This window comes from Camelus dromedarius, chromosome 20 (genome assembly GCF_036321535.1).
Source record: "Camelus dromedarius isolate mCamDro1 chromosome 20, mCamDro1.pat, whole genome shotgun sequence".
NCBI lineage: Eukaryota > Metazoa > Chordata > Mammalia > Artiodactyla > Camelidae > Camelus > Camelus dromedarius.
In genome coordinates, this window is record NC_087455.1 from 32857446 (window position 1) to 32878386 (window position 20941).

Below are 20941 nucleotides of genomic sequence, written 5' to 3' on the forward strand. Positions count from 1 at the left end.
GGAGGAAAAGTTGGGAGATGCAAGCTTTAGATTTAAAGGAATAATTTTTTTAAAAATCAGTTTCCTTAAGGACACCTGTCAAGGAAGGTACTGAGGAGGAAGTTCGCTGGCTGCTGGGGCTGGGTGACAGCCACAGATCACCTCATTCAGGGTTTAGCTCTGCCAGGCAGACGTGGAGGATGGATTTGTGCCAACCTAACATTTAAAAGCATGATCAAGGAACCAGAGGACCCATTCACGATTTTACGATGGGAGGTCTTCTTGGCTTGAGAAGTACCAATGGTCTGCTACCCCAAACAGGCATTTGTTCTGGGAGGCAAGGACCCTCCAAACACCACCAGAAGTTGCTTTTGGAGCAAATTAGAATGAAGGGAATACGATGCTCTCAATCCATATTTTCTCTCCATGTGGCTCTGCCCTGCTCCAGAAAACTTCCTTTGGTAAGGAACTTCGTAGCAGACAGCAGAAGGTATCGGTTTTGAGTACAGGAGTCAGAATTTGGCAGACCTGGGTTTGAATTCTGGCTCTAGCACTCATTAGCTGTTTCACAGTCACTTCTCTGAGCCTCAGTTTTCTACCTCATAGGATAAATGAGGAATCCTACACTACATAGTGAGACGTCAGGTATATATTTAAGAATTTAGAAAATGGTGGCTGTTTTTGCTGTTGGTAACATGAAGAGAAGGAGGAGACGGGTGTAACAGGCAGTAAAGCAAATGTGATCTCTGACAGCCTACTCGGAGAGAGAATACCTGGCCGTGTTCTTCACTCCTAAGATCCCCTCCTCCTTTGTACGTGTTCATAGTGCAGTAAAATTAACTCACTAAGTCCTGACACTTCCCTGTTAGTCGTAATATCAACTTCCCCTGTACTCTAAACATGTTTTTCAAAGAATCAATGTCCTCTTTGCCACTGAAAAATGAAGGACTGCTGAGACGTTGCCCACTACTCTTTCTGTGTCCATTTCTTAACCCAGTCCCCCTTTCTTAGTTTGGCTTCATACTTTTTTTTTTTTAGGGGGAGGAGGGGAGGCAATAAACCCAGAACAGTAAGAGTTATAAAGAAGAAGAGGGGGATTAGGAAGGATGCCAAGCAATGCCAAGTGAAGTATGACTATTGCTTCAAGATAAGCCACAGAGAGACACATGTCCCCAGGAGATGAATCCACTTGAAACAAGGGACTTTTCTGGATGTTCTAGAAGGAAAATCTGTGCCTCCAAGCCATTGATGAGGCAGAGGAAGATGAAAGTATTTATCTAGCCACTTTCTGTCTATCCCCTGCTTTCCTTTGGTCAAATTTCACCCCATAGGCAGTCAGCTCTCCTGCACTTCTGAACTGTATCATCCAGCTTCTTCGGATGCTCTTGGGGCCTCATCTCCAGTCTTTAAGTGGCAGCAAGAGCCAGAAACTCCAAGAAGGGGATTGGCTAGCCAAGCAGCACAGTGACAAGGGCAAGGGCCCAGCTCTCACAGGGCAGGTGACTAGGTGATTCCCTGGGCCATGAGTGCAAGATGCAATTGGCCCAGATGGATCATATAAAATCTGTGTCTTATAAACCCATCTCCTCCCCGCCCACATATTCTGAACCAGTCTTGGCTTTTCATCAAGGAAATTTATAATATACAAAACGTTTCTGCCTCAGAAGCAGGTGTGTGAGCAATAAGCAACATTCAGAAGAGCATGAACTCTGGGAAAAGACCACCTGGGTCTGAAGCCAGGCTCAACTACCTAAGAGCTATGTGACATTGCACAAGTTTTCTGACCCTCTTGTGACTCAGTTATCTCATCTGCTAAATAAGTTTGCTAATAATAACGGCACCCGCCTCACAGACTTATTGTGAGGACAACGTTACTCACACACAACAATGAGAACGGCACCTGACACGTAACACGCGACACATGATAAACACCTGCTGTCACCAGACGTCTGTTCCATGGTCTGACGCTGACTCCCTAGGCTCTCCTTCTTTCCACTCAGCTTCCTGATTCTGAGAAGAGCTTCGTGAACTTAACCCAGTCTATCCCTCTTTGCCTCGACTGACATCCCTCCCTCCACCTCTTGGAGAGCTCGCCTAGTGGGTGTGTAGCCTCCTTTGTCACCAGGCTCTCAGTCCTGGTCTGCTCAGTTCTGTTACTGCCAAATTCCTGGGATGATGAGCATGAAATTTTTGACATGTTTTGTTAGGCAGTGCAGGTACTACCAGGACAGTCTTATGCAGGTCTTGGGACTCAAAGCTCTCCCAAAGTAAATAAAAATGCTAATTGGCTGTCTGACTACATATCTCAAATCTCGGGAAGAAAGCCCACAGCTCTGCCACTTGGCACCCCAAAGATGAGCTCATTAGGGAGCCGCCAATGAAGAATTCCAGCTATGAAATGACAAGGATTGCTGTGACTCACCATCTCAGAGCTCAGTCACTAGTGGCTAATTCACCGTAAGGGACAGAACTACCTGTGCAGCATATGATGCTAAAACAGTGCCTCAGTCCACACAATGAAGGATGATCTTTCATTTGGATTCCAAATATGTCCCAATTCCCTTACTCCTCACCCTAATTTAATAATAAACTGCTATATGGCTTACTCCCATCAGAGTCCAACTCTGTGACATCCAAAATGTAATGGACACAGAGCAGCTAAATCAAAGACATTAAAGGAACTCTTAGACAAACTATTGCAAAATCCTTAGCAATAAATGTTTACTATCAGTAGAAAAGCACAAGGAGCATGTGGACCTTTATATAAAGGCTCCTGTAATTTCTCTTCCTGATAATTTACCATCAGTAAGTCTAACTAGCCAAGTTCAGTACTTTATTCATGAGCAAACTACTTCACTACTTCCAATTCATTAGGAAGTTTCCCTGCCTCTTATGATCAGAGGCGAAAAGCTTGGCAAGAGCTCTATAAACCTGTTAGGAGAAACTCCAGTCCAGTGCACTCTGTCCTGCATAAAACCCACACATGAAAAACCTCCCAGGAACACAACATGATTGCTGGTGGCTATCACCCTGCTGTGGCCCCCTCTCCTGCCCTGTCTCGCATCTTCTTGGTTCAACCCACAACTGCTTCAGCAACCAGTTGTGCACAGGCATAACCCGACAGCATTGTGCCTCAGCTGCTCCTGGCATCTCTCACTTTCTGCCCAGGGCTCTCTGGGTCTGCCTCCTAGGAAGGCAACAGGCACCCTTTCAGCTGTTCTGCGGCAAGCACAAACCCGGACGTGTGAGGGAATTAACAGCTCATGGGGCAAGGCTTGACCAATGGGGATCAGGAGCTGATGGATAAATACTCTCCTCTCTCATCTTCTGGCAGACAACTTCACCTGGTTTCTCAGAGGGTCACAGTGGACCCCAGGTGCCCATAGTGGTGAGTAGCTCAAAAATGAGTCCTTGCGTTGGCTTTCCTTCCTTTGCTGTTTCCAGTCTTCCACTTCTGTTCCTTGGAATAATTCCTCAAAATAAGCTATTCACATGTAATCCCTGTCTTAGGCTCTGCTTTTGAGGGGGTACCTAAGCTAAGACACCTCCACTGAAAAAAATTTTCTCTCTACTATGCTAGGTTTACACATTGTTTTCATAGCACTTAAACTTAATTTAAAATATTCTTCAAAATAAAAATAAAATATTCTTCAAAGCCAAATGTATTATGATCATATAGGAGATTACTCTATGTACCCATCTACTCCAGAAGCCCTACCGAAGTGCCTAGGGCCATAAACAAATTGTAATGCTTCATGGGATGACTTGAAGTCACACATCACAGATTGGGTTCCCCAGGAAGACTGCACCAGAGCTTGGCACGCAGGATGCCCTTGGGATGAAAACCTGAGAAAGGGAGGGGAAGGACACAAGAAGGAGAAGATGGAGAAGTCAAGTTGTAAAGCAAACCAGCAATAGCCTTAACTGACCCCACTGGCAGCCCTAGAACTAGAATGGCTTGCCAAAACTGTCACATATTGGACTGAAAAAACTGGGCTCTTATACCCTCCTATGAATCAGTCCTTGGATGCGGACTATACCAGGACAGGGTGTGTCCTTGGATGAACAATGGCTCTCTGCCAGTGAAACAGTCCCTGAAGCGGATGACACTGGAGGCCATCTGCTGCGTGCATTCCCAGAACCTGGCTCAACATCATCCCTGAAGGACGATGTCCCCCAGGGAACCACTGAAGAGATGGAGGAGAAACTCAGCTCAGCAAAGAGAAAATCAAGAGAGACATGGAGGCCGTTTCCAAACACGTGAGGAGTTCTCATGTGGAAGAGATACTGGGATTCTGTGGATAGAACTAGGAGTATCTGTTTACCGGTAGGAAGATGTTACCTCCAAAGTGAGATCCTTTACACAGGGGAGCTAACTAAAGGACTGGGATGTGTCAGTGAGGATCTCATGCAGATGTACAGCGAAGTCTGCATATAGAGTAAATCCAAGAGGGAATAATAAATTCCTTTCCAACCTTGAGATTCTCTGATTCCAAGTCAGAGTAATGCTCATAACACAAAATTGTCACTTATGCATCATTCATAGGCAGCACTTTCAGCCCTTAGGCACAAAAAATAAATATGAAAGTTCTGTTTGTCATAGCTACATGAGGAAATAAAGTTGCTAAGCAATAGGAATACTGACTAGTGACTGCAGACACTTCCCAATTTCCAAACACCCAACTCACCAATAAACATCTATCCATCTACCTACCTATCTATGTAACTAACTAGCTGTCTCTGTCAATGTAGCCACCTATTTATCCCCCACTATTCTGCAGCAAATGAAACACTCCCAGTATACCTAACTCTACCGCTGAGCAACAAACCAACATTTCTCTTGTGAGCAGGAGACAGACAGCAGGAGACACAGCTATCCCAGGGCAGCTCAAAATCTACAGATCTAAAAGCAAACTCACCTTTCCTTTGCCCACACGCAACTCCGTCGCATATCCCTTCTATAATCCTTTATTTTGTTAATGGTGGTAAATTATTAACTCAGGCATTCCAAGCAAAAAGGGTTAGAGCCAGACATACTTGATTATGAAACTGACTTTTCCCACTTACTTGTTATATGGACATGAGTAAGTTACCAAGATCCCTCTGAGCCTCATTTTTCCCAGTTATATCATTGGGAGAGCATAACTCTGGGTTGTTTTGCAACAAGATTCTGTTAGGGAGAAAAGTTACCAGGAACTGAAAGAAGAGGACAAATCGAGGGGTTATCAAAGACGATACCATCTTTTCTTTTTTCTTTCTTATATTTTTGCCAAGAATTGGCCCAGAGTCCCTAAACGATAGAGGAAAGTCTCCTCCTCCATCATCCTGTGTCTCTCATACTGACCTTCCCTTACTTGACCTTGTTCTGGTACACCTAATGCTAGAAAGATAAATTAAACAGTCATTTTCAGCCTCTTGTCTATGTGGAAATGCATTCCAAATTCCAAACAGCCTACTATTTGTGCTGGTAAGTTGGCAACTGTTCAAACTTAATATAACAAAAAGTCACTTTAAGTATGTATGCAGCTGTACCTGTGGCTTCTAATACCCTCTCCAGGTGCCTATATTAACGATCAAAGATACACATTTGATCAAAACTCCCCCATCACTTTACATCAGCCAGCAGGCTCCTTTCTTTTTCCACCACAGTACCCTAAAATTGCCCACAACCTTTCATCGGCTGGAGTACACAAAGTCTTGATCTTGGGTTTCCTTAACACAGATGCCTCCTGGACATCTCATTTATAATTCTCTATATTCTTATTATCAAATCCAATATGCACTGTTTTGCTTTTGAAGTTCTCACCGCCCATAGTCAAAAACTGATTAATGTGCTGGAGCCTCACCATAACTCTACACGTTAAAAGAGGGAGTTGGCCACTGGGTGGCTGAATGGCTGCTCCTGTGTAGACTACCATCCTTCCTACTCCCGCCACGCCTCCCTCCAAACTCCCCACCCCTAAGAGGCCTGAGTTTCTTTCATACCATTGATTTTTTTTTTTTTTTAAGAATGAAGAATTGTGAGTTTTAACAGCAGCCTGTAACAAAGCAGCAGGGCATCATCCCACAGCTCACAATCACCCTGATAATCTTTTGCTAATTCGTCATGTGAATGGCTGGATATTCTTCTCAAGCACCATCAAAAATTCTGTAAATGCTGTCTCCTCAGCAGAAAGAGTCTATTTTGCCAGTCTTTATTTAGGGGGAAAAGAATTGTCCCAAATGGATAAAAAAGAAATTTTTTCTGTAGAGCACAGGGAACTATAGTCAATATCTTGTAGTGACCTATAGTGAAAAAGAATATGAAAACGAATCTATGTGTGAATACACATGACTGAAATATTATGATGTACACCAGAAAGTGACATAACATTGTAAACTGACTATACTTCAATAAAAAATAAAATGAAAAAAAGAATTGTCCCCAGGACTACCAATCATTCATTGAGTAACAACTCCGTGCCAAAGCTTTCATGGGCAGTATCTCACTGAATCTTCAAACAACACATTGAGGCATATGAACCCCATTCTACAGATGGGAAAGCGAGCCTCAGAGATCCTGAACAGTGCAGGGCAGCATCAGGGATGACTCAGCCCCAGCCTCCTCCATCCCTGTGTCTCTGTTCAAGTGTGTAGTTCTCAGGAGTGGGAGTTGACAGTCCACCAGAAGAACAAATGTGAGGAGAGAGGATCACTCCCAGAAGAAGGGATCCTGGGCAGACACACCTTTCTCAAGTTCTAATTCCTTAATTGGAGATTCCCTACTTATTTTCTGCTTCTCTGGCCTAAATATAAGAAAAAAGAATTTTAAGTAACTTCAGATTATGAAAGAAGAATCATCTTCAGGAGAGTCACACCTACTCTGCTTCAGTATGGTGTACCAACTAAAAGAGAACCTCTAACCACTAGAAATAGCAAAATTTTTTGAGATTTCCCCTGTGATGTCAATAGTCTCCCAAAACCTAAAAAATACAAAATAATTCATGTCCCAAGTCTTAGCATTCATTCATAGAGCCAGTACAGAAACAATTATGTAAATAAAAATCATTTGAGGTAACAGAGAGGATTTGCAATGTACAGCATCACTGTCTCTCCTCTCTCCTCTCTATTAAAAAATAGGCATTCTCTAACCTTATAAGTTGATAAAGTAGAGCACAGAGATTTGAGCACCAGCACAGAGCTCCAACTCATGGGCTTCACAGACTGACTGGCCAAGGTTTAATCTGCCCCCACCCTACACTTACTAATCCAGTGGGCATGAACAAGTTGCCTAATCTCTTTAAACTTCCCAGTCCCCATTTATAAGATTAAGAGGGGAAAAGTATCTGATTCATAGACTTGTTTGGGAAGAATGAGAATACCTGACACATGCTGATGGTTATAATTATTGCGTTTTTTAAACACCTTTATTGTAATGATTTCTGTACAGTAAACTACACATATTTCAGATGTATAATCTGATGAATTTTGATAAAGTGCACACCAATGAAACCACCACCACAATCAAGATAGCTAAAATGATTATTGTTTTGATGGCTCATTTCTATTAGGAACTAATCAAGGTTCCTAATAGCTCTTACTCATTGTTCAAAATAAATGGTTTTTCAAAATTACTTAATCTCCTATGTTTTCCTCACCACTCAGGATAATATAGTTGCCTTTTTCGAATGCTAAAATAGGTTATTGGCACTCTGAAAGTAGAATCTTCCAATTTACTGATGTCCTTAAAACACTATGTCTTATAATGAAAAGCACTGACAAGAGGTAAGACTGCCTTTGACTTCAGCTTCTAGGTGTGGAACACGGTAGGTAGCATGCTGGAAAAAAAGCGTTGACCTCAAAATCAGAAGATGGGGATTCCATACATTCCCTTCTCTGTTGGGAGGATCTAGCATGGAAACTATTGAACATGTTTCATAGACTCGGTCTTAAATTTCTATCCCAGTAAAACCATTTTATTTCAGTCATTAGCTTCTCCTGGAAGAGAGGACAAAACTTTTCTTTTGTTCATTAGTTCATTCATCTATTCATTCACCTTCTTCTTTAATTCAAAAAGCATTTTTGAGAGCCTACTATAGACAGAGAAGTGAAGTATAGATTTATGACAGGAGAAGCATAAAAAAGACCAGTGGAAGTTCTGGAGAGAAAAACATTGCATGTAGCCGAGACAGGTAGGAAACGCTTTTAGGGGGAGGTGGCATTTGAGCTGGCCCCTGAACAGTGTTTGGCATGCAACTGGTGCTCAACAGATATTGGTTAAATAAATTAAGGTTACTGAATCATCCGATTAAATAGTGAATTAGAAAAAGTAAGTAAGATTTCAACAGGTGGATACAGAAAAGGGGATCGGTATGGGGAAAGACAGGGAAGTAACACAAAACACATGGGACAGAATCTTCTGGGCTTCCAGAACACGGATTACCTGTGGGAAAGGTATGCCCAGTGTAATATCTTGTAGATTCAAGGCCTTCAGTGACAGATTTAAGAAGCATTGGCTATTATCTTAGAGGAAGTAGGGAGCCACTGATTTTTTTAAATAGATGGTAGAAGCATACTTAAGGAATACTGGTTGGAGTGGTACCAGACAGACGGAGAGGGGAAAGACCAGAACAGAGATACTAAGATGGCACCTCTATTGTCCACATAATATCCCCTGGGGGATAAAAAGGGACTGGGCCCAATACCCTGTTTTGAATTGTGTCTTGTGCTCTCATATCCAGGCCTACATTTTAGAGGCTTATTATGAAAATACACAAATGGTGGTTTATAGTATAAACTCAAAAGCCTTCTGATATAAACACTGACGGCAAATAGAAGAAAGTGCTACTTACAAATCTGGGCAGAATAAATTTGGAACGAAATATTGTAATTTTGCAAAGAGATGAGGCATGACTAAGGAAGAACACGCATTAACTGGCCATAATTGCTGCTAAAAATGCACATGACATTAAATTAAGTTAGTTTAACCTTAAATTAAGAGTCAAGAATGTGCACAGAATAATAATGTTCCTCATCCAATCATTCATGTTTAATTTAACTAACAGTATAACTATGACGGTGCTTTGGGCACATGGCCATGCAGTCATCTTAGAATTTTCCAAAGGCAGCTCTCTGGCAGAGAGAGAAACCATGCTAACCTCTTCCTAAGCTTCCCATTGATTATTATTTAAAATTACCTCATCTTAGCAAAGCCCATTAAACAGTTCAAAAGACAACTTCAAATTTCCTAGCTGCATACTTATTTAGTTACAACATCATTTTTCCTGAAGGATTCACGTACAACCAAAACATATAATAGGTTAAGTAAATTATCAAGTATCCATTTGTTAGTATAACTTAAAGATACTAAAATTTCTACTTCAAGGGATATTTTGACTGATGTGAAACAAAAATTTGATTGGATACCACCTATAAAATATAACTATATAAAATATTCATAGAAGAAATACAGGGAAGGGAATGCAGTAAGATGTTAAGAGCAATTGTCTAAGAATGTGCTTCTGAGTAAAAATTCTTTTCATTTTTCTCTATTTTTCAAATAAGGAGGCATTAATTTTATGTTAAAATCCAACTTAAACAATAAACACAGTCTTTCTACCAGGAACTGCTATTAACTCTAGAAGCCAGTGGAGCTGGAACTGGGATTCGAAGAGGCTTCTGCAACACAAATACAACGGTTTGGTTTATGAGCCCGCCGCAGTGGGTAACACAATAAATAGTCAATGAATGAGATATAGCATAGAATCACAAGGCACTGCGAGCTATTCTCTTCTACAAAAGTTCCGTTGGTTAGCATGATGCCAAGCAAAACACATAATTGGATATAAAATGTTAATTTCTACCTGATTGTTGTAGCGGAACTGGTGGAGCGAAAGCCTGGGGAAAATCCAGGTGTTCCTCATTAGCTATTTCTTGGCCCTGCATTTAAGCTGAAAGTTTTCAAAACACAGACCCAGACACTGTAGTGAAGTAGCAACATAGGGAGGTGGCTATTTTGGATAGTCTGAACTCCCCATTCACTAAGGATTTATATAGTACTTTTTTGTTTTAATTTTTGAAGTAAATATTTCAATGTTATAATTTCTTTCCGATCTTCTTAAATAGCACATATAGTATTTAATTTCCCAGAAACTCGTGTCACTTTTAGGAACATTAGTTACTACATTATCACATAATACAGTAAATTCTTAATAAGATTCTCCTACTTCAAATGCTATGATTTTTGAGTTGTGAGTTTTGTCTTTTACTTGCAGTTTCTATAATATGCATTGCTGTGGCTCACTTTTATACTTTTTTGCCCACATTTTCTCTTTGCCCAGAACACCTCCCAACATATTCCTTGTCCACCTATTAAATTCCTGTTTATCCCTCTCAGCTTTTCGTAGCCAGCTTTCCTGATGGCTCAGGCTCAGTTACTTCTCTTCGAGTATGTTATGCTCCTTGACTGCTGTATTAGCTTTCCCCGAACATAGTGGCTTAAAACAATTAATACTTATTACATCACACAGTTTTTGTGGGACAAGAGTTTGGGAGTGACTTAGCTGGATGGTTCTGGCTCAGGGTCTCCTGTAACACTGGGATCAAGATGTTGGCCAGGGGCGCAGTCAACTGAAAGCTTGACTAGAGCTTGCTGGATCTACTTGCTGGCTAATTTGGACTGGCTGATAGCAGAAGGCCCCAGCTCTTCACCAAGTGGCCCTCTCTATGGGGCTGCTTGAGTACCATCACAACATGGCAGAGTGAGTGATCCAAGAGAAAGAACAAAGAGAAAGCCACATCACTTTCTACGTTCTAATCTCGGACATGACACAGCATCATTTCCACCACATTCTATTCACTAGAAGTCAATCACTAAGCACAGCCTATATGTCGGGGAATGGAATCCAGCTCCATCTTTTAAAAGGGGACCACAGAATTTGCAGGCATATTTTAAAACTACCAAGATTGCTCTTATTGCATTATAATTATTTATTTAAACACTTTCATTTTTAGGCTGTTTTTTTAGGACATCCTTTATATTTTACCATATATAAAACTAGAGATCTCAGCAGTGTGGTGACTGTAGTAAGGTATAGAGGAATCAAACTTTGAATCTTATCTCCCACTTATTAGATGTGTGTTGGACTTTAGTCAAGTTATTTACTTGGAATTGAAGCTTCCTTATCTTTAAAGTAGAAAATTGTAATAATCAGCCCTGCTGTTAGGATGGAGTGGAGCCATGCAGGTGAGAGCGCACTGCGAGCTGTACGGCACTGCATGATTGTGCTGGTACTGAATCAGCCAGCATGCAGTCAGCACCGCAAGCCCCGTGTTAGCAAAGGAGAGTCTGGCTTCCAGAATTTACTACCTAATTTACTTATCAGCCACCGAGCAAGGGCCCCTTTATCGCCTCTCCTCTGCTCTCTGCCTCAGAATATCTCCAAGCTTATAACATAGAGTTCTGCACATAGTAAGTATTTAATAAGCATTTGTCATTGTTCATTATGATGTCGACAGCTGTCCTGGCTTTCTTTTAATTTAGGGCAAAACGAGAGGAAACTTTGTAAATAGTAGTATTTCACAAACCAGAATAGAAAGGTGCTAAAAAGTATAGGATAGCTAATTGTTAAGAGCACTGCTTCTGGGAAAGGACAACCTTGAGTTTAACTCAGGTCTGCCACGCAGATGCTTTGTGAACTCTGTGAACTCTCTGAGCCTCTAACATGGGGATAACAGCATTGATTATCTGACAAGGTCATAATGAAGATTAAAGGAGATCATGTATGAGAAGCATCTAGAATGCTGCCTGTCACACAGTAAGTGCTCCATAAATGTGTATTACTATTCATCGTATATTTGTGATTATTATTAAATGGCTCCGTCCCTCGTAAAGGAAAGGAGTTCAATCCCATGAAAGATGACATCCTCCTGCTTGCAAGTTCCATGCCGGCACGCTAGGATGACTTTCGGAGTCCAGGAGAGAGTACTCTTCAAGACTTGCCTTGCCTACCTGGGTGGCTGTCTAGCTCGAACGGCCCGCCTGGCTTGAGCTGCTTCCATTTGCTGTCTTTACGAGCCCGGAGGCATGCATAGCTATGAGCACATTTCAGAAATTTGAAAAATAAACAATGAAATGTCTCCTGCTTGCCACACATGTATTTTTCCTTCCATGATTTAGGTTGGCTGGTTCTGAGCCATAAAAAGTTTATAATAAGACAGAAAAAAAAAAAAAAAGAATGAAATCTGCCAGTTTACAACTCTTTAACCCCAGCCCCCAAAACTTTCCAACTCAAGGTTAAGATGTGAACAAATGTTCCAACCAATATGTTCATGAAAGATTTAATAATTACTTTGCCTATGAAAGTTTAAACAGCTGCTTAAGTGAGTAAAAAGGCTCCCACCCAGGCAGAATAACTGGCTGTGCCCATTAAGGAGGTTTTACAAATCATCAGGCTACATATTCAGATGAAAGGAAAGCCGCATCCGCTGCACAGGCTCTGACTATTCAATTATGTATGGAATGAGTTTGTCCACCAGGTCAGTCAGGTTTTGTTTATTCCTCCAACAAGGGTCTTGACAGCATCAGCGTTAAGGCAGTTTCCAAAGGGACTGCTGAGCTTTTCAATAATTTATTTTTAAAAACACATATACATGAAATAGGCCATGCCTTTTTCTTTAGGTTATTTTACAGCTTAGCTCCGTGGAAACAGAGTTCATTATCAAATGGATTTGGAAATGACAGGAGGTCACATCACACTCCTTTTAAGAAGAATAACATTACTCTTTGGGCTTTCATATATACAACTCCTTCTGCTTGGAACATTCCCCACCCCAGCTCTACCCCGTGACCTTTAGCACAGTGAACCACTCACACTGCAGGAGCAGGTTGGATCTCTCCCAGAAAGCCTTCCTTGGCCTCCTTGACCAGAACGGTTACCCGCATCGTACCACGTAGCTACCACACTAAGGCACTTGCCAGCTGCTACTGCAGTTACTTGTTTAATTGCCATGAAACCCCCACGTGCCATGAGGGCAAAGCAATATACCAGCATATGGTAGGAGCTCAATGAATTCCTGTAACATTAATGAATAAATTCTCCAAGTTACCCAAACTACACTTTCCCTTCTTTTTCTCCTTCTATCTAAATTTTAACAAATCTTGCCAATTTTATTTCTTAAATATTTCCTGAATCCTTCTCCTCTTTTCCAACATTATTTTGACTGTCTCAGTTCAAGTCCAGCTAATCTCCTGGTTGAATTTCCGTCTTTGCCCCTAGAATATATACAGTGGGTAGAGTGAACCCAAATGCAAATCCACTGCAAACCCAGCCTTTCAGTGACTCCCCACTGTCGCTGTGGAGAGGACAAAGCCCCGGCCCTTCAAGTGGCCCGCCAGGCCTCTGTGGTCAGCCCCTCCAGCTGTGCCTCTCCTATTTCTTAACTCTTTACTTCTGCATAAGCTCTCCCCTCTCCAGAGAAGGTTAATATTTACTGAGTGACAGAGAGGCAAAATAACCCACCAACAAAACGCAAGAGGCAGCATTTGAGTTCTACAGGCCACGTTCCTAACCACAGTGCTGTGCTGCCCGCCCAGGGCTGTTGCTGTAACCCCAGTGCCTGACACACACCAGGTAGTCAATACACGTGTGTTGAATTAATGAATGAATAGCCAGGGAGGGGGGCAGAATATAAAAAAACACTGAAATATAAGTTACCCAGTGGATCTTATGCCTTTTTCCTACTGCTTCTCAGAAAGTTTGGGGAATATTACAAAATGACCTCTTTACGGGTTCCAGTGCACATTAGCACATTAAAGACTTAAGAAGCGCCTCCAAAAAAAGGTGCCTGTTTAACTTTTTCAGTAGAAGAGCTCAAAAATTATCAGAGAAATGTAAATCAAAACTACGATGAGGTATCACCTCAGAATGGCCATCATTCAAAAGTCCACAAATGACAAATGCTGGACAGGGTGTGGAGGAAGGGGAACCCTCCTACACTGCTGGTGGGAATGCAGTTTGGTGCAGCGACTGTGGAAAACAGGATGGAGATTCCTCAAAAGACTAGGAATAGACTTACCATATGACCCAGTAATTTCTCTCCTGGGCATATATCCAGAAGGACCCCTACTTCAAAATGACACCTGCACCCCAGTGAAGAGCTCCTAGCTGTATTTGAACACAGAACTTAAAAAAAAAGAAAGAAAGAAAAGAACACCTTCCAAAGCCCTCCTCTGTGAAGTAGTGAAAGGGCTGCCACTGCGCCCGTCGCTGTCTGAGAGCACACGGTGCGCACCATTGGTCTCACGATGGTCTCAAGTATTTTCTTTCACTAATAGAATTTTAGGGCTGGAAACAACCTCTGCACTTTTCCATACAAAGTCTCCCATTCTATAGTAGCAAGATTACATGGCCCAAGGTCACTCAGCTTTTTTGTGGCAGAAACAAAACCAGAACCAAGGTCTGGCCACACCCACCCACTGGGCTCTTCCTATCACTCCATGCCAGGGAGTCTCAATGTGCAGTGACCTCTGTCCCTCAGGGGACATTTGGCAATGGCTGGAGACATTTTTGATGGGCACGGCTGCGGAGAGAGGCCAGGGATCCTGCTAAATATTCCCCAAGGTACAAGACAGCCCCCCACAGCAAAGAATTATTTGGCCCAAAATATCACTAGCGATGACACTGAGAAACCCTGCCCCACACTGTACGAGAAGAAAAGTGAACCCTCCAGTTAACAGACTAGAGCTCTCTTATCAGTGTTTCCCACTAACCTGCACAGGGCTGCACCATATTGGAAATAATGCAGGCGTATGGAACTGAAATTGTTCTTTGAATCCATGAAAATAATTTCTGTTGGAAAAGACTTATATGAAAAAATAATTTCCCTCAGCAAGGCTTTATCAAAATGGATTTGGATATTATCAACTAAAAAAAAAAAAATCCAGAACACTTTTCTTTTCCATACAATTCCCTCAGAAGAATGCTTGAATATGTTAACATTCAAAAAACACTGCATTTACTAAGCAAGACCTCAGGGTAAGGCCTGCAAAATCGCTGAAGAGCTACAGAAGTGGGCCAGCCCTAAGTGTCAGAGCCTCTGCTCTCGGTGGGAGACTCTCTCCCACAGGGGCCCTGAACCCCTGGTCTCAGGTAATTTCCCCTCTCATTAGGTCAGTTTGAGCACAACCCTCCTTCTGTGTTTGCTTGTTTGTTTGAGTGGGAGACCCTGGAAGCATCATAAACTAAGCCTGGGAAAGGACTGTTCGGGGTGACATCAGGACAGGGCCCCGCCCGCCTGGGCACCACCCAGAGGATGCCCAGAAGGCAGCCCCTGCTTTCCAAGAAAGCAGCACCCTCTCAGGAGTATGTTCTCATCAGTTCCTCGTTGGGTTAATGTGCCACAGTTATGTAGATGTTATCACTGGGGAAGCTGGTTAAAGGATACATTCAAGCTTTCTGTGCTATTTTTGTAACTTCCTGTGAGTTTACAATTATTTCAAAATAAAAAGTTGTGGGGTTTTTTTTGGGGGGGGGGTGTGATTGGTAGCAGGTCTGTCTTGGCTTTGTCTGTGGTCCTTTGCTAAAACAGAAACACCTGATTACCTGATTGGTGTGGGTGAAAGCGTATGAAGAAGGCATCATAAAGTGTCACTTACACCACAGAAGTGATGTATTCACCAGATCCTCTTCCAAAGTGACAAGGAGCTAAAAAGGAATGAAACCCAAAGAAGTCTTGATGGAGAGAGGATGGGTAGGAGGAAGGGACTAAGCACAGGTGGTTTCCCAGGTAATAACCTCACAGGTGCTCTCAGAAAACTGTGAGACAACAAGGGGCAGGATATTTGAGAGTTCTTCGTGTCTAGAAAAGAGATACCAGAAGAAAAAACACGAGAGAAAGACACAAGTAATGACTTGGTAGGGATGGCATGACTTGAACCAACCAAGTCCCACAGATTTAGGCGCTATCCATCCAGCTAAGGTGTGCCCAGGCACAATGGAGTATCTTGGGGGTAGAAAGAAATGGGAGTTGGGAAATCTGGAGTCACATTCCAGATGTGTCCTATCACACATTTGTTGTGTCTCCCTGGACAGGTCCCTTGGGGACTCAGTTTCCTCATCTGAAGTCAGGGAATTGGTACTAAACTGCTAAGATCCCTGCCTCTCTATCTCTGCCTGTGTCTAAAACCCTTCTAAGTGGTAGGACACCCTCTATTAGTTTAATAAAAAATAAAACCTAGTCATGGCTGGCCACAAGTTTCCTGTGGATTTTCCAGTGCAAGTTAGCTCCTTAATAAAAGAGAGCAGAACAACACGGCTGTTCTGGTACGAGGGAGGGTCCGCTCAGAAGCCACTCTTGCTCCCACCCTCTCAGACTCGTCCTCAACCGCGGATGTGCTGGGCCCCACAGACACAATGACTTCCCAGGGACAAAGCCATCTGAGAGAAAGGAGTTCAAAGGCCTAATGTCAGAACTTCCAGAGGCTTGCTTTCCCCCCAACGAAATGCGGCCTCTGAAAGTGTTCAAGGTCTGCTGAGTCCTGCATGACACACCCAAACCGCAGGGGAGCAGTTTCAGAAGAAGTAAGAGTGAGAGAATTCTGGGCTTGGGGGAGCCGTCTTGTGGGTTTTTTAGGAAGAGGGTATGATTTATGTCTATCGTACCCCTGTTTTTGCCTTTTCACATTTTGAAATCCAATCAAGTATTTGTATTGCTGGCATTATTAAAAAGCCTGTGGTTAATTCAGGCAAGGCTTATGTCTGGATTATGTAACAGGGTTTTGAAATGTGTTAATGCTTCATCAGCCGCATAAACACTTTTCCAGAGCTGAAATTCACCACATGGTGTCCACAGATCTTGGGCCAAATCAGAAGGATTCTTTACATGCTAATTGCTTTACTTTCATTAAGGTGCTGTGCATGTTTGAGATGTAAGGGGCTGTGCCGGGTGCCAGCAACGAAGAGTATCAGCCATTGCCTGGGTTGTCAGCCCACCTTCAAGTCTCCCAGGATGCTCAGCCTGCAGGCAGAATAATGGTCATTTCAACATCCCCTCTTCATTTTTAGAGATAATTTCTGCCGCAGCTAATCTGCTCAGCATCATTTAGCACTGTTTTCTAGTATAACAAGGAGCAAGGTAGCAAGGATGTGTCGGGGGTAAGTTAGTTAACCTAAACTAACAAGACCAACATTTATGTCTCTGTCAGCATTATTAATAATTAAAAATAAAGTTGAATGACTTTAGGAAAGTTTGTCCAAGTTTAAGAGAGCTGAACTGCCTCACTAGCCAACGAGAAACAGGTCTTAGCTGGCATTGAATATCTGTCATGCATTTCCTTTCCCTCTTTCTTCGTTCTAACTTTCTGCTCATTTATGAATAGTACTACACGATTTCCTCTTAACTATGCTGCCTCCTATTTAACCCTCCCAAGCTCTCTTCCCTCTTGGTCTCTTTTCCTCTATCTTTTGCTCACCTCTGATCACTCACCCCAGCATTTACCTTTATCATAACCTTTACCTTAGAGGGAACAGGAGACGGGACCTGACAGCATGGAAAGACCATGTCGAGATCAGTGTTTTAAAAGATAACTGAGCTGCACTGCAAAAATGCAGAAGTGGAAAGAGAACAGAAGAAAGAAAAGTCAGGAGGGAAATAACAAGGGCCTGAATCAGGACAGAAATGACAGTAAAAACCAGGCAGGAACAGATTTTTTTTGATATGCTGAAAGTAGACTGAACAGGATATGGTTCCTGACTGTAGGGCAATGATAAAGAGGAGAAAATGAAAAATAATTTGAAGTTTTCTAACTGCACTGATAGGTAAATAAGGTTCCTTTAACAGAGACAAGAACTGAGGTGAGGGATCAAGTATGCAGGAGTTGATGGACCCGAGTGCAGCCACACAGAGCTGCACTTAGGGGTGATGTCCAGGATGCCAGTGGACAACCAATGTTCTAAGTGGGCAGGAAAACATCGAGATTTAAAGAGAATCAAGATTAAGAAAATCTTCCAATCATTTTCTCCGTTTCTTCCTCTTTTCATTTTACTGAAATAAAACACGTATTGAGAAGCTACTGCATGCCGAGTCCTGGGGTAGACACTAGAAAAAATAGTAATAAAGTAAACAGAGTGTCTCCTCAGGGCATTTGCAAGCTCTGGTGGGAAATGACACCGTAACAATGAGGGGAGGGTTCCAGAGGAGGCTTGCACTCTGGTTCGACATCCTACTCCCAGACAGCCCATCCCTTGCCTTCACGCACCTGCTCTGGGTACTTGCTACCAATGACCTCGGCTACAGTGTTGAAGGAATCAGCATCTGGGTAGTTCTTTGCTCCCATCTTCAGCTGAATGACAATTCTGCTCCCACGAGAAGCCATTCTTGACATCATTTCTGCATCTTCCACTGTAATACACGCTGTTGGGATCTTTGGCACACCGTCCTGGTATTCCTGAATACCTGTGTGAGGACTTGAGAAAAGAAGCCACCAGGTTACCCTGGAAGTAGAAATGGGCCTAAAGTATTTTTTAAAAGTGCTCATATTTGACATTTGACTTTCACTGATCTTTGTTTGCATGTGAGGAATGGAAAGGGTGGGCAATATTGATTTCCTTGCTTTTGATGTGAATGTAATTTTTCTCTTTGATAAAAATAACTTAGAAACTGCAATTTTATAATAACATCATTGCAAACATTACAGGAAGTTTATTTTGATAATTTGAATGATTCTTTAAAAAAATTGCAAATTCCCCCAAACTCAGTGCCTTCATGGCCAAGAGGTGAACACATATGTTCAAGGAGACAAAGGGAGCACTAAAGTCCACTGAGGCTGCAGACCAGAAGACCCACGTGTCAGGAAGAAAACTGGCCCAGATTCACCCCGCTCTCCGGACACTGACTGGCTCAAGGGCTCCTCTCTTCCCACCCAAACACAGAGGTCTGTATATGTAGCCCTGCATAGAGGCAGAACACTGTGCAGGAAAGCTATAGAACAATGTCTGGGGAAATGTTTGTGTTCCCATGAAGAAAAGTGCCAAATAAACCCAGGTCCCTGATTTTACTGCTCCAAGAAAAATAAAACTATTATAATTTTGGCATAAAATTTGGGGCATGAAATATCACCCCAACTGGTCAAGCTTTTCCTACTAATTTCCTGATGCCCCTTACATGACTAAGAAACACTTGTGATTGAAATTTATATTAATCTACTGTTGATTCAACCTCTCTACAAGCTAATTGAGTTTATCAAACTCATTTTCTAAAATTTCAAATTGTGCCCTTTTACCTTTAACTCCAAACCCTCCCCAACCATGGCTCCCTGCGGACCACAGCTTCTGAGTGCACACCATATCCCATCAGTTTGTTCCTGTCTTCTGTTGAAGCACAAGCTAACAGACTCCCTTTCCAAATGAATTTTCCTTTTGATATTTTCAAACTTGTTTCAGGTTGTCTTATATTTAGAGAAAAGCCTTTCTCTTCCTTTCAGCCACAACACATTCTTCTCCAGTAGAAGCGACTCCAGTCTTCACGCGTGTAAACACGATGATCCAGTCTTACCGCTGCTTTTTTGGTGTGACTATTGTTGTGACAGTGTATCCGGTGACTACTTACTTAGAGAAAGGACATGGCAAAACGATCAAGAACAGAGGTTCTGAAGCAAGACTGGGTTCATATCTGTGATCTGCTGCTAATTGGCCTTGGGCAAGTTACACATCTTTGCTTCAGCGTCTTCATCTATGATTGGAGGTGATAATTATCATACCTATTTCATAGCTGTTTTGCAAATTTAGTTAATTTATACAAATAAATCACTTTTCCTGGAACGTACTAAGCACCCATAATAATAAATGTTAAATATTTATTATGCTAACTTGCCTGTTGCAATAACCTGCAGAGAGAGACTGTGTAACCCCAAATTTTTAGGCCCATCTAAGTACATCCTTTATGGGACATATCTCAAGTGCTAACTGAAAATTTTATTCTTCATAAGAGAGAGACAAAGACTTAGAAATCTGAAATTTCTAAAACAGAAACCCTGAATCTGAATTCTTGTTCTGGAATATGCCTAATCCACTCTGACTTCTGGTTTAGGGGAGGCCAGAGAGTCACATAACCAAGGTCAAATCCTGGCTCTACCACTCTCTACCTGCCAGACACCAAGCAAATTAGATTACTTCTCTGTTTCTGAGTTTCCACATGTGAAAGGTGGAGAATAATTTGAGCACTGACCTCATAAGATTGCTATGAGTAATAAAAGAGATAGTACGTGTAAAGGATTTAAAAGTGCTTGGCACACAGGAATCACTTAGTAAACATCAGTTGTTATTATTATTTCTTCAGTGTTAATTTTCTCCACTGAACTGGTAGAGTGATTAATGACCAAAAGTATTTCGAGACATGTAGGAAGACAATCTAAATATTTATTATTCATATTACCTTACGTGATGTCTAGGATTCAACAAACTCTCCTTGTTCTCAGACTTTCTGACTCAAAAGGAGGTCAGTGTAACACTTCTTAATAGGTTCCTTTAAATAATGTTTCTAAACTAATTGGTACTAATAAGTTACAAGTAAGAGTTCTTAATGTGGAGACAGTGAACTGGGCATAAGCTCATGGTTGCACCGAGGAAAATGGCATCTTTCAGCTGTGATTCTGAATTCAAGACATAACAGGCTTCTATTTGTTTCTGCCACTAATCATGTTCTCCAGTGATGGAGTATCCAGCATTGTTTAATAGAAGTAGGCAGAATGAAGACTCAACAGTTTAAGTAAAATGCCTGCACTTTCACTGTCAAGTCCTACATACAGGAGGTGATCAGCATAAACATCACCTTCCTGATCTGATTTACAGGCCCCACCTGCAATTTAACAATAACAAAGGGTAAACTACAAAGGAAGCCATAAAAAATCAAAATAAGAACATTTAAAAATTAATACCAATCCTTCACAAAGTCTTCCAAAAAATACAAGAGGAGGGAAAACTTTCCA

The 20941-nt window shown here is 41.9% G+C and overlaps 1 protein-coding gene across 7 annotated transcripts in view; it reads right to left on the reverse strand.

The window, feature by feature from the left end:
* The window catches only part of CPQ (carboxypeptidase Q), a 391868-nt gene that overhangs the window by 195630 nt on the left and 175297 nt on the right, over positions 1-20941 (reverse strand). For all 7 annotated transcript variants that reach the window (XR_010377057.1, XR_010377056.1, XM_031439365.2 and 4 more), the window contains exon 4: positions 18215-18422. Coding sequence is in view for 5 of the 7 variants with exons in the window: in XM_031439365.2 (XP_031295225.1) it covers positions 18215-18422 (208 nt within the window). In the remaining 2 variants the exon portion in view is untranslated. The remainder of the gene's footprint in view (positions 1-18214; positions 18423-20941) is intronic.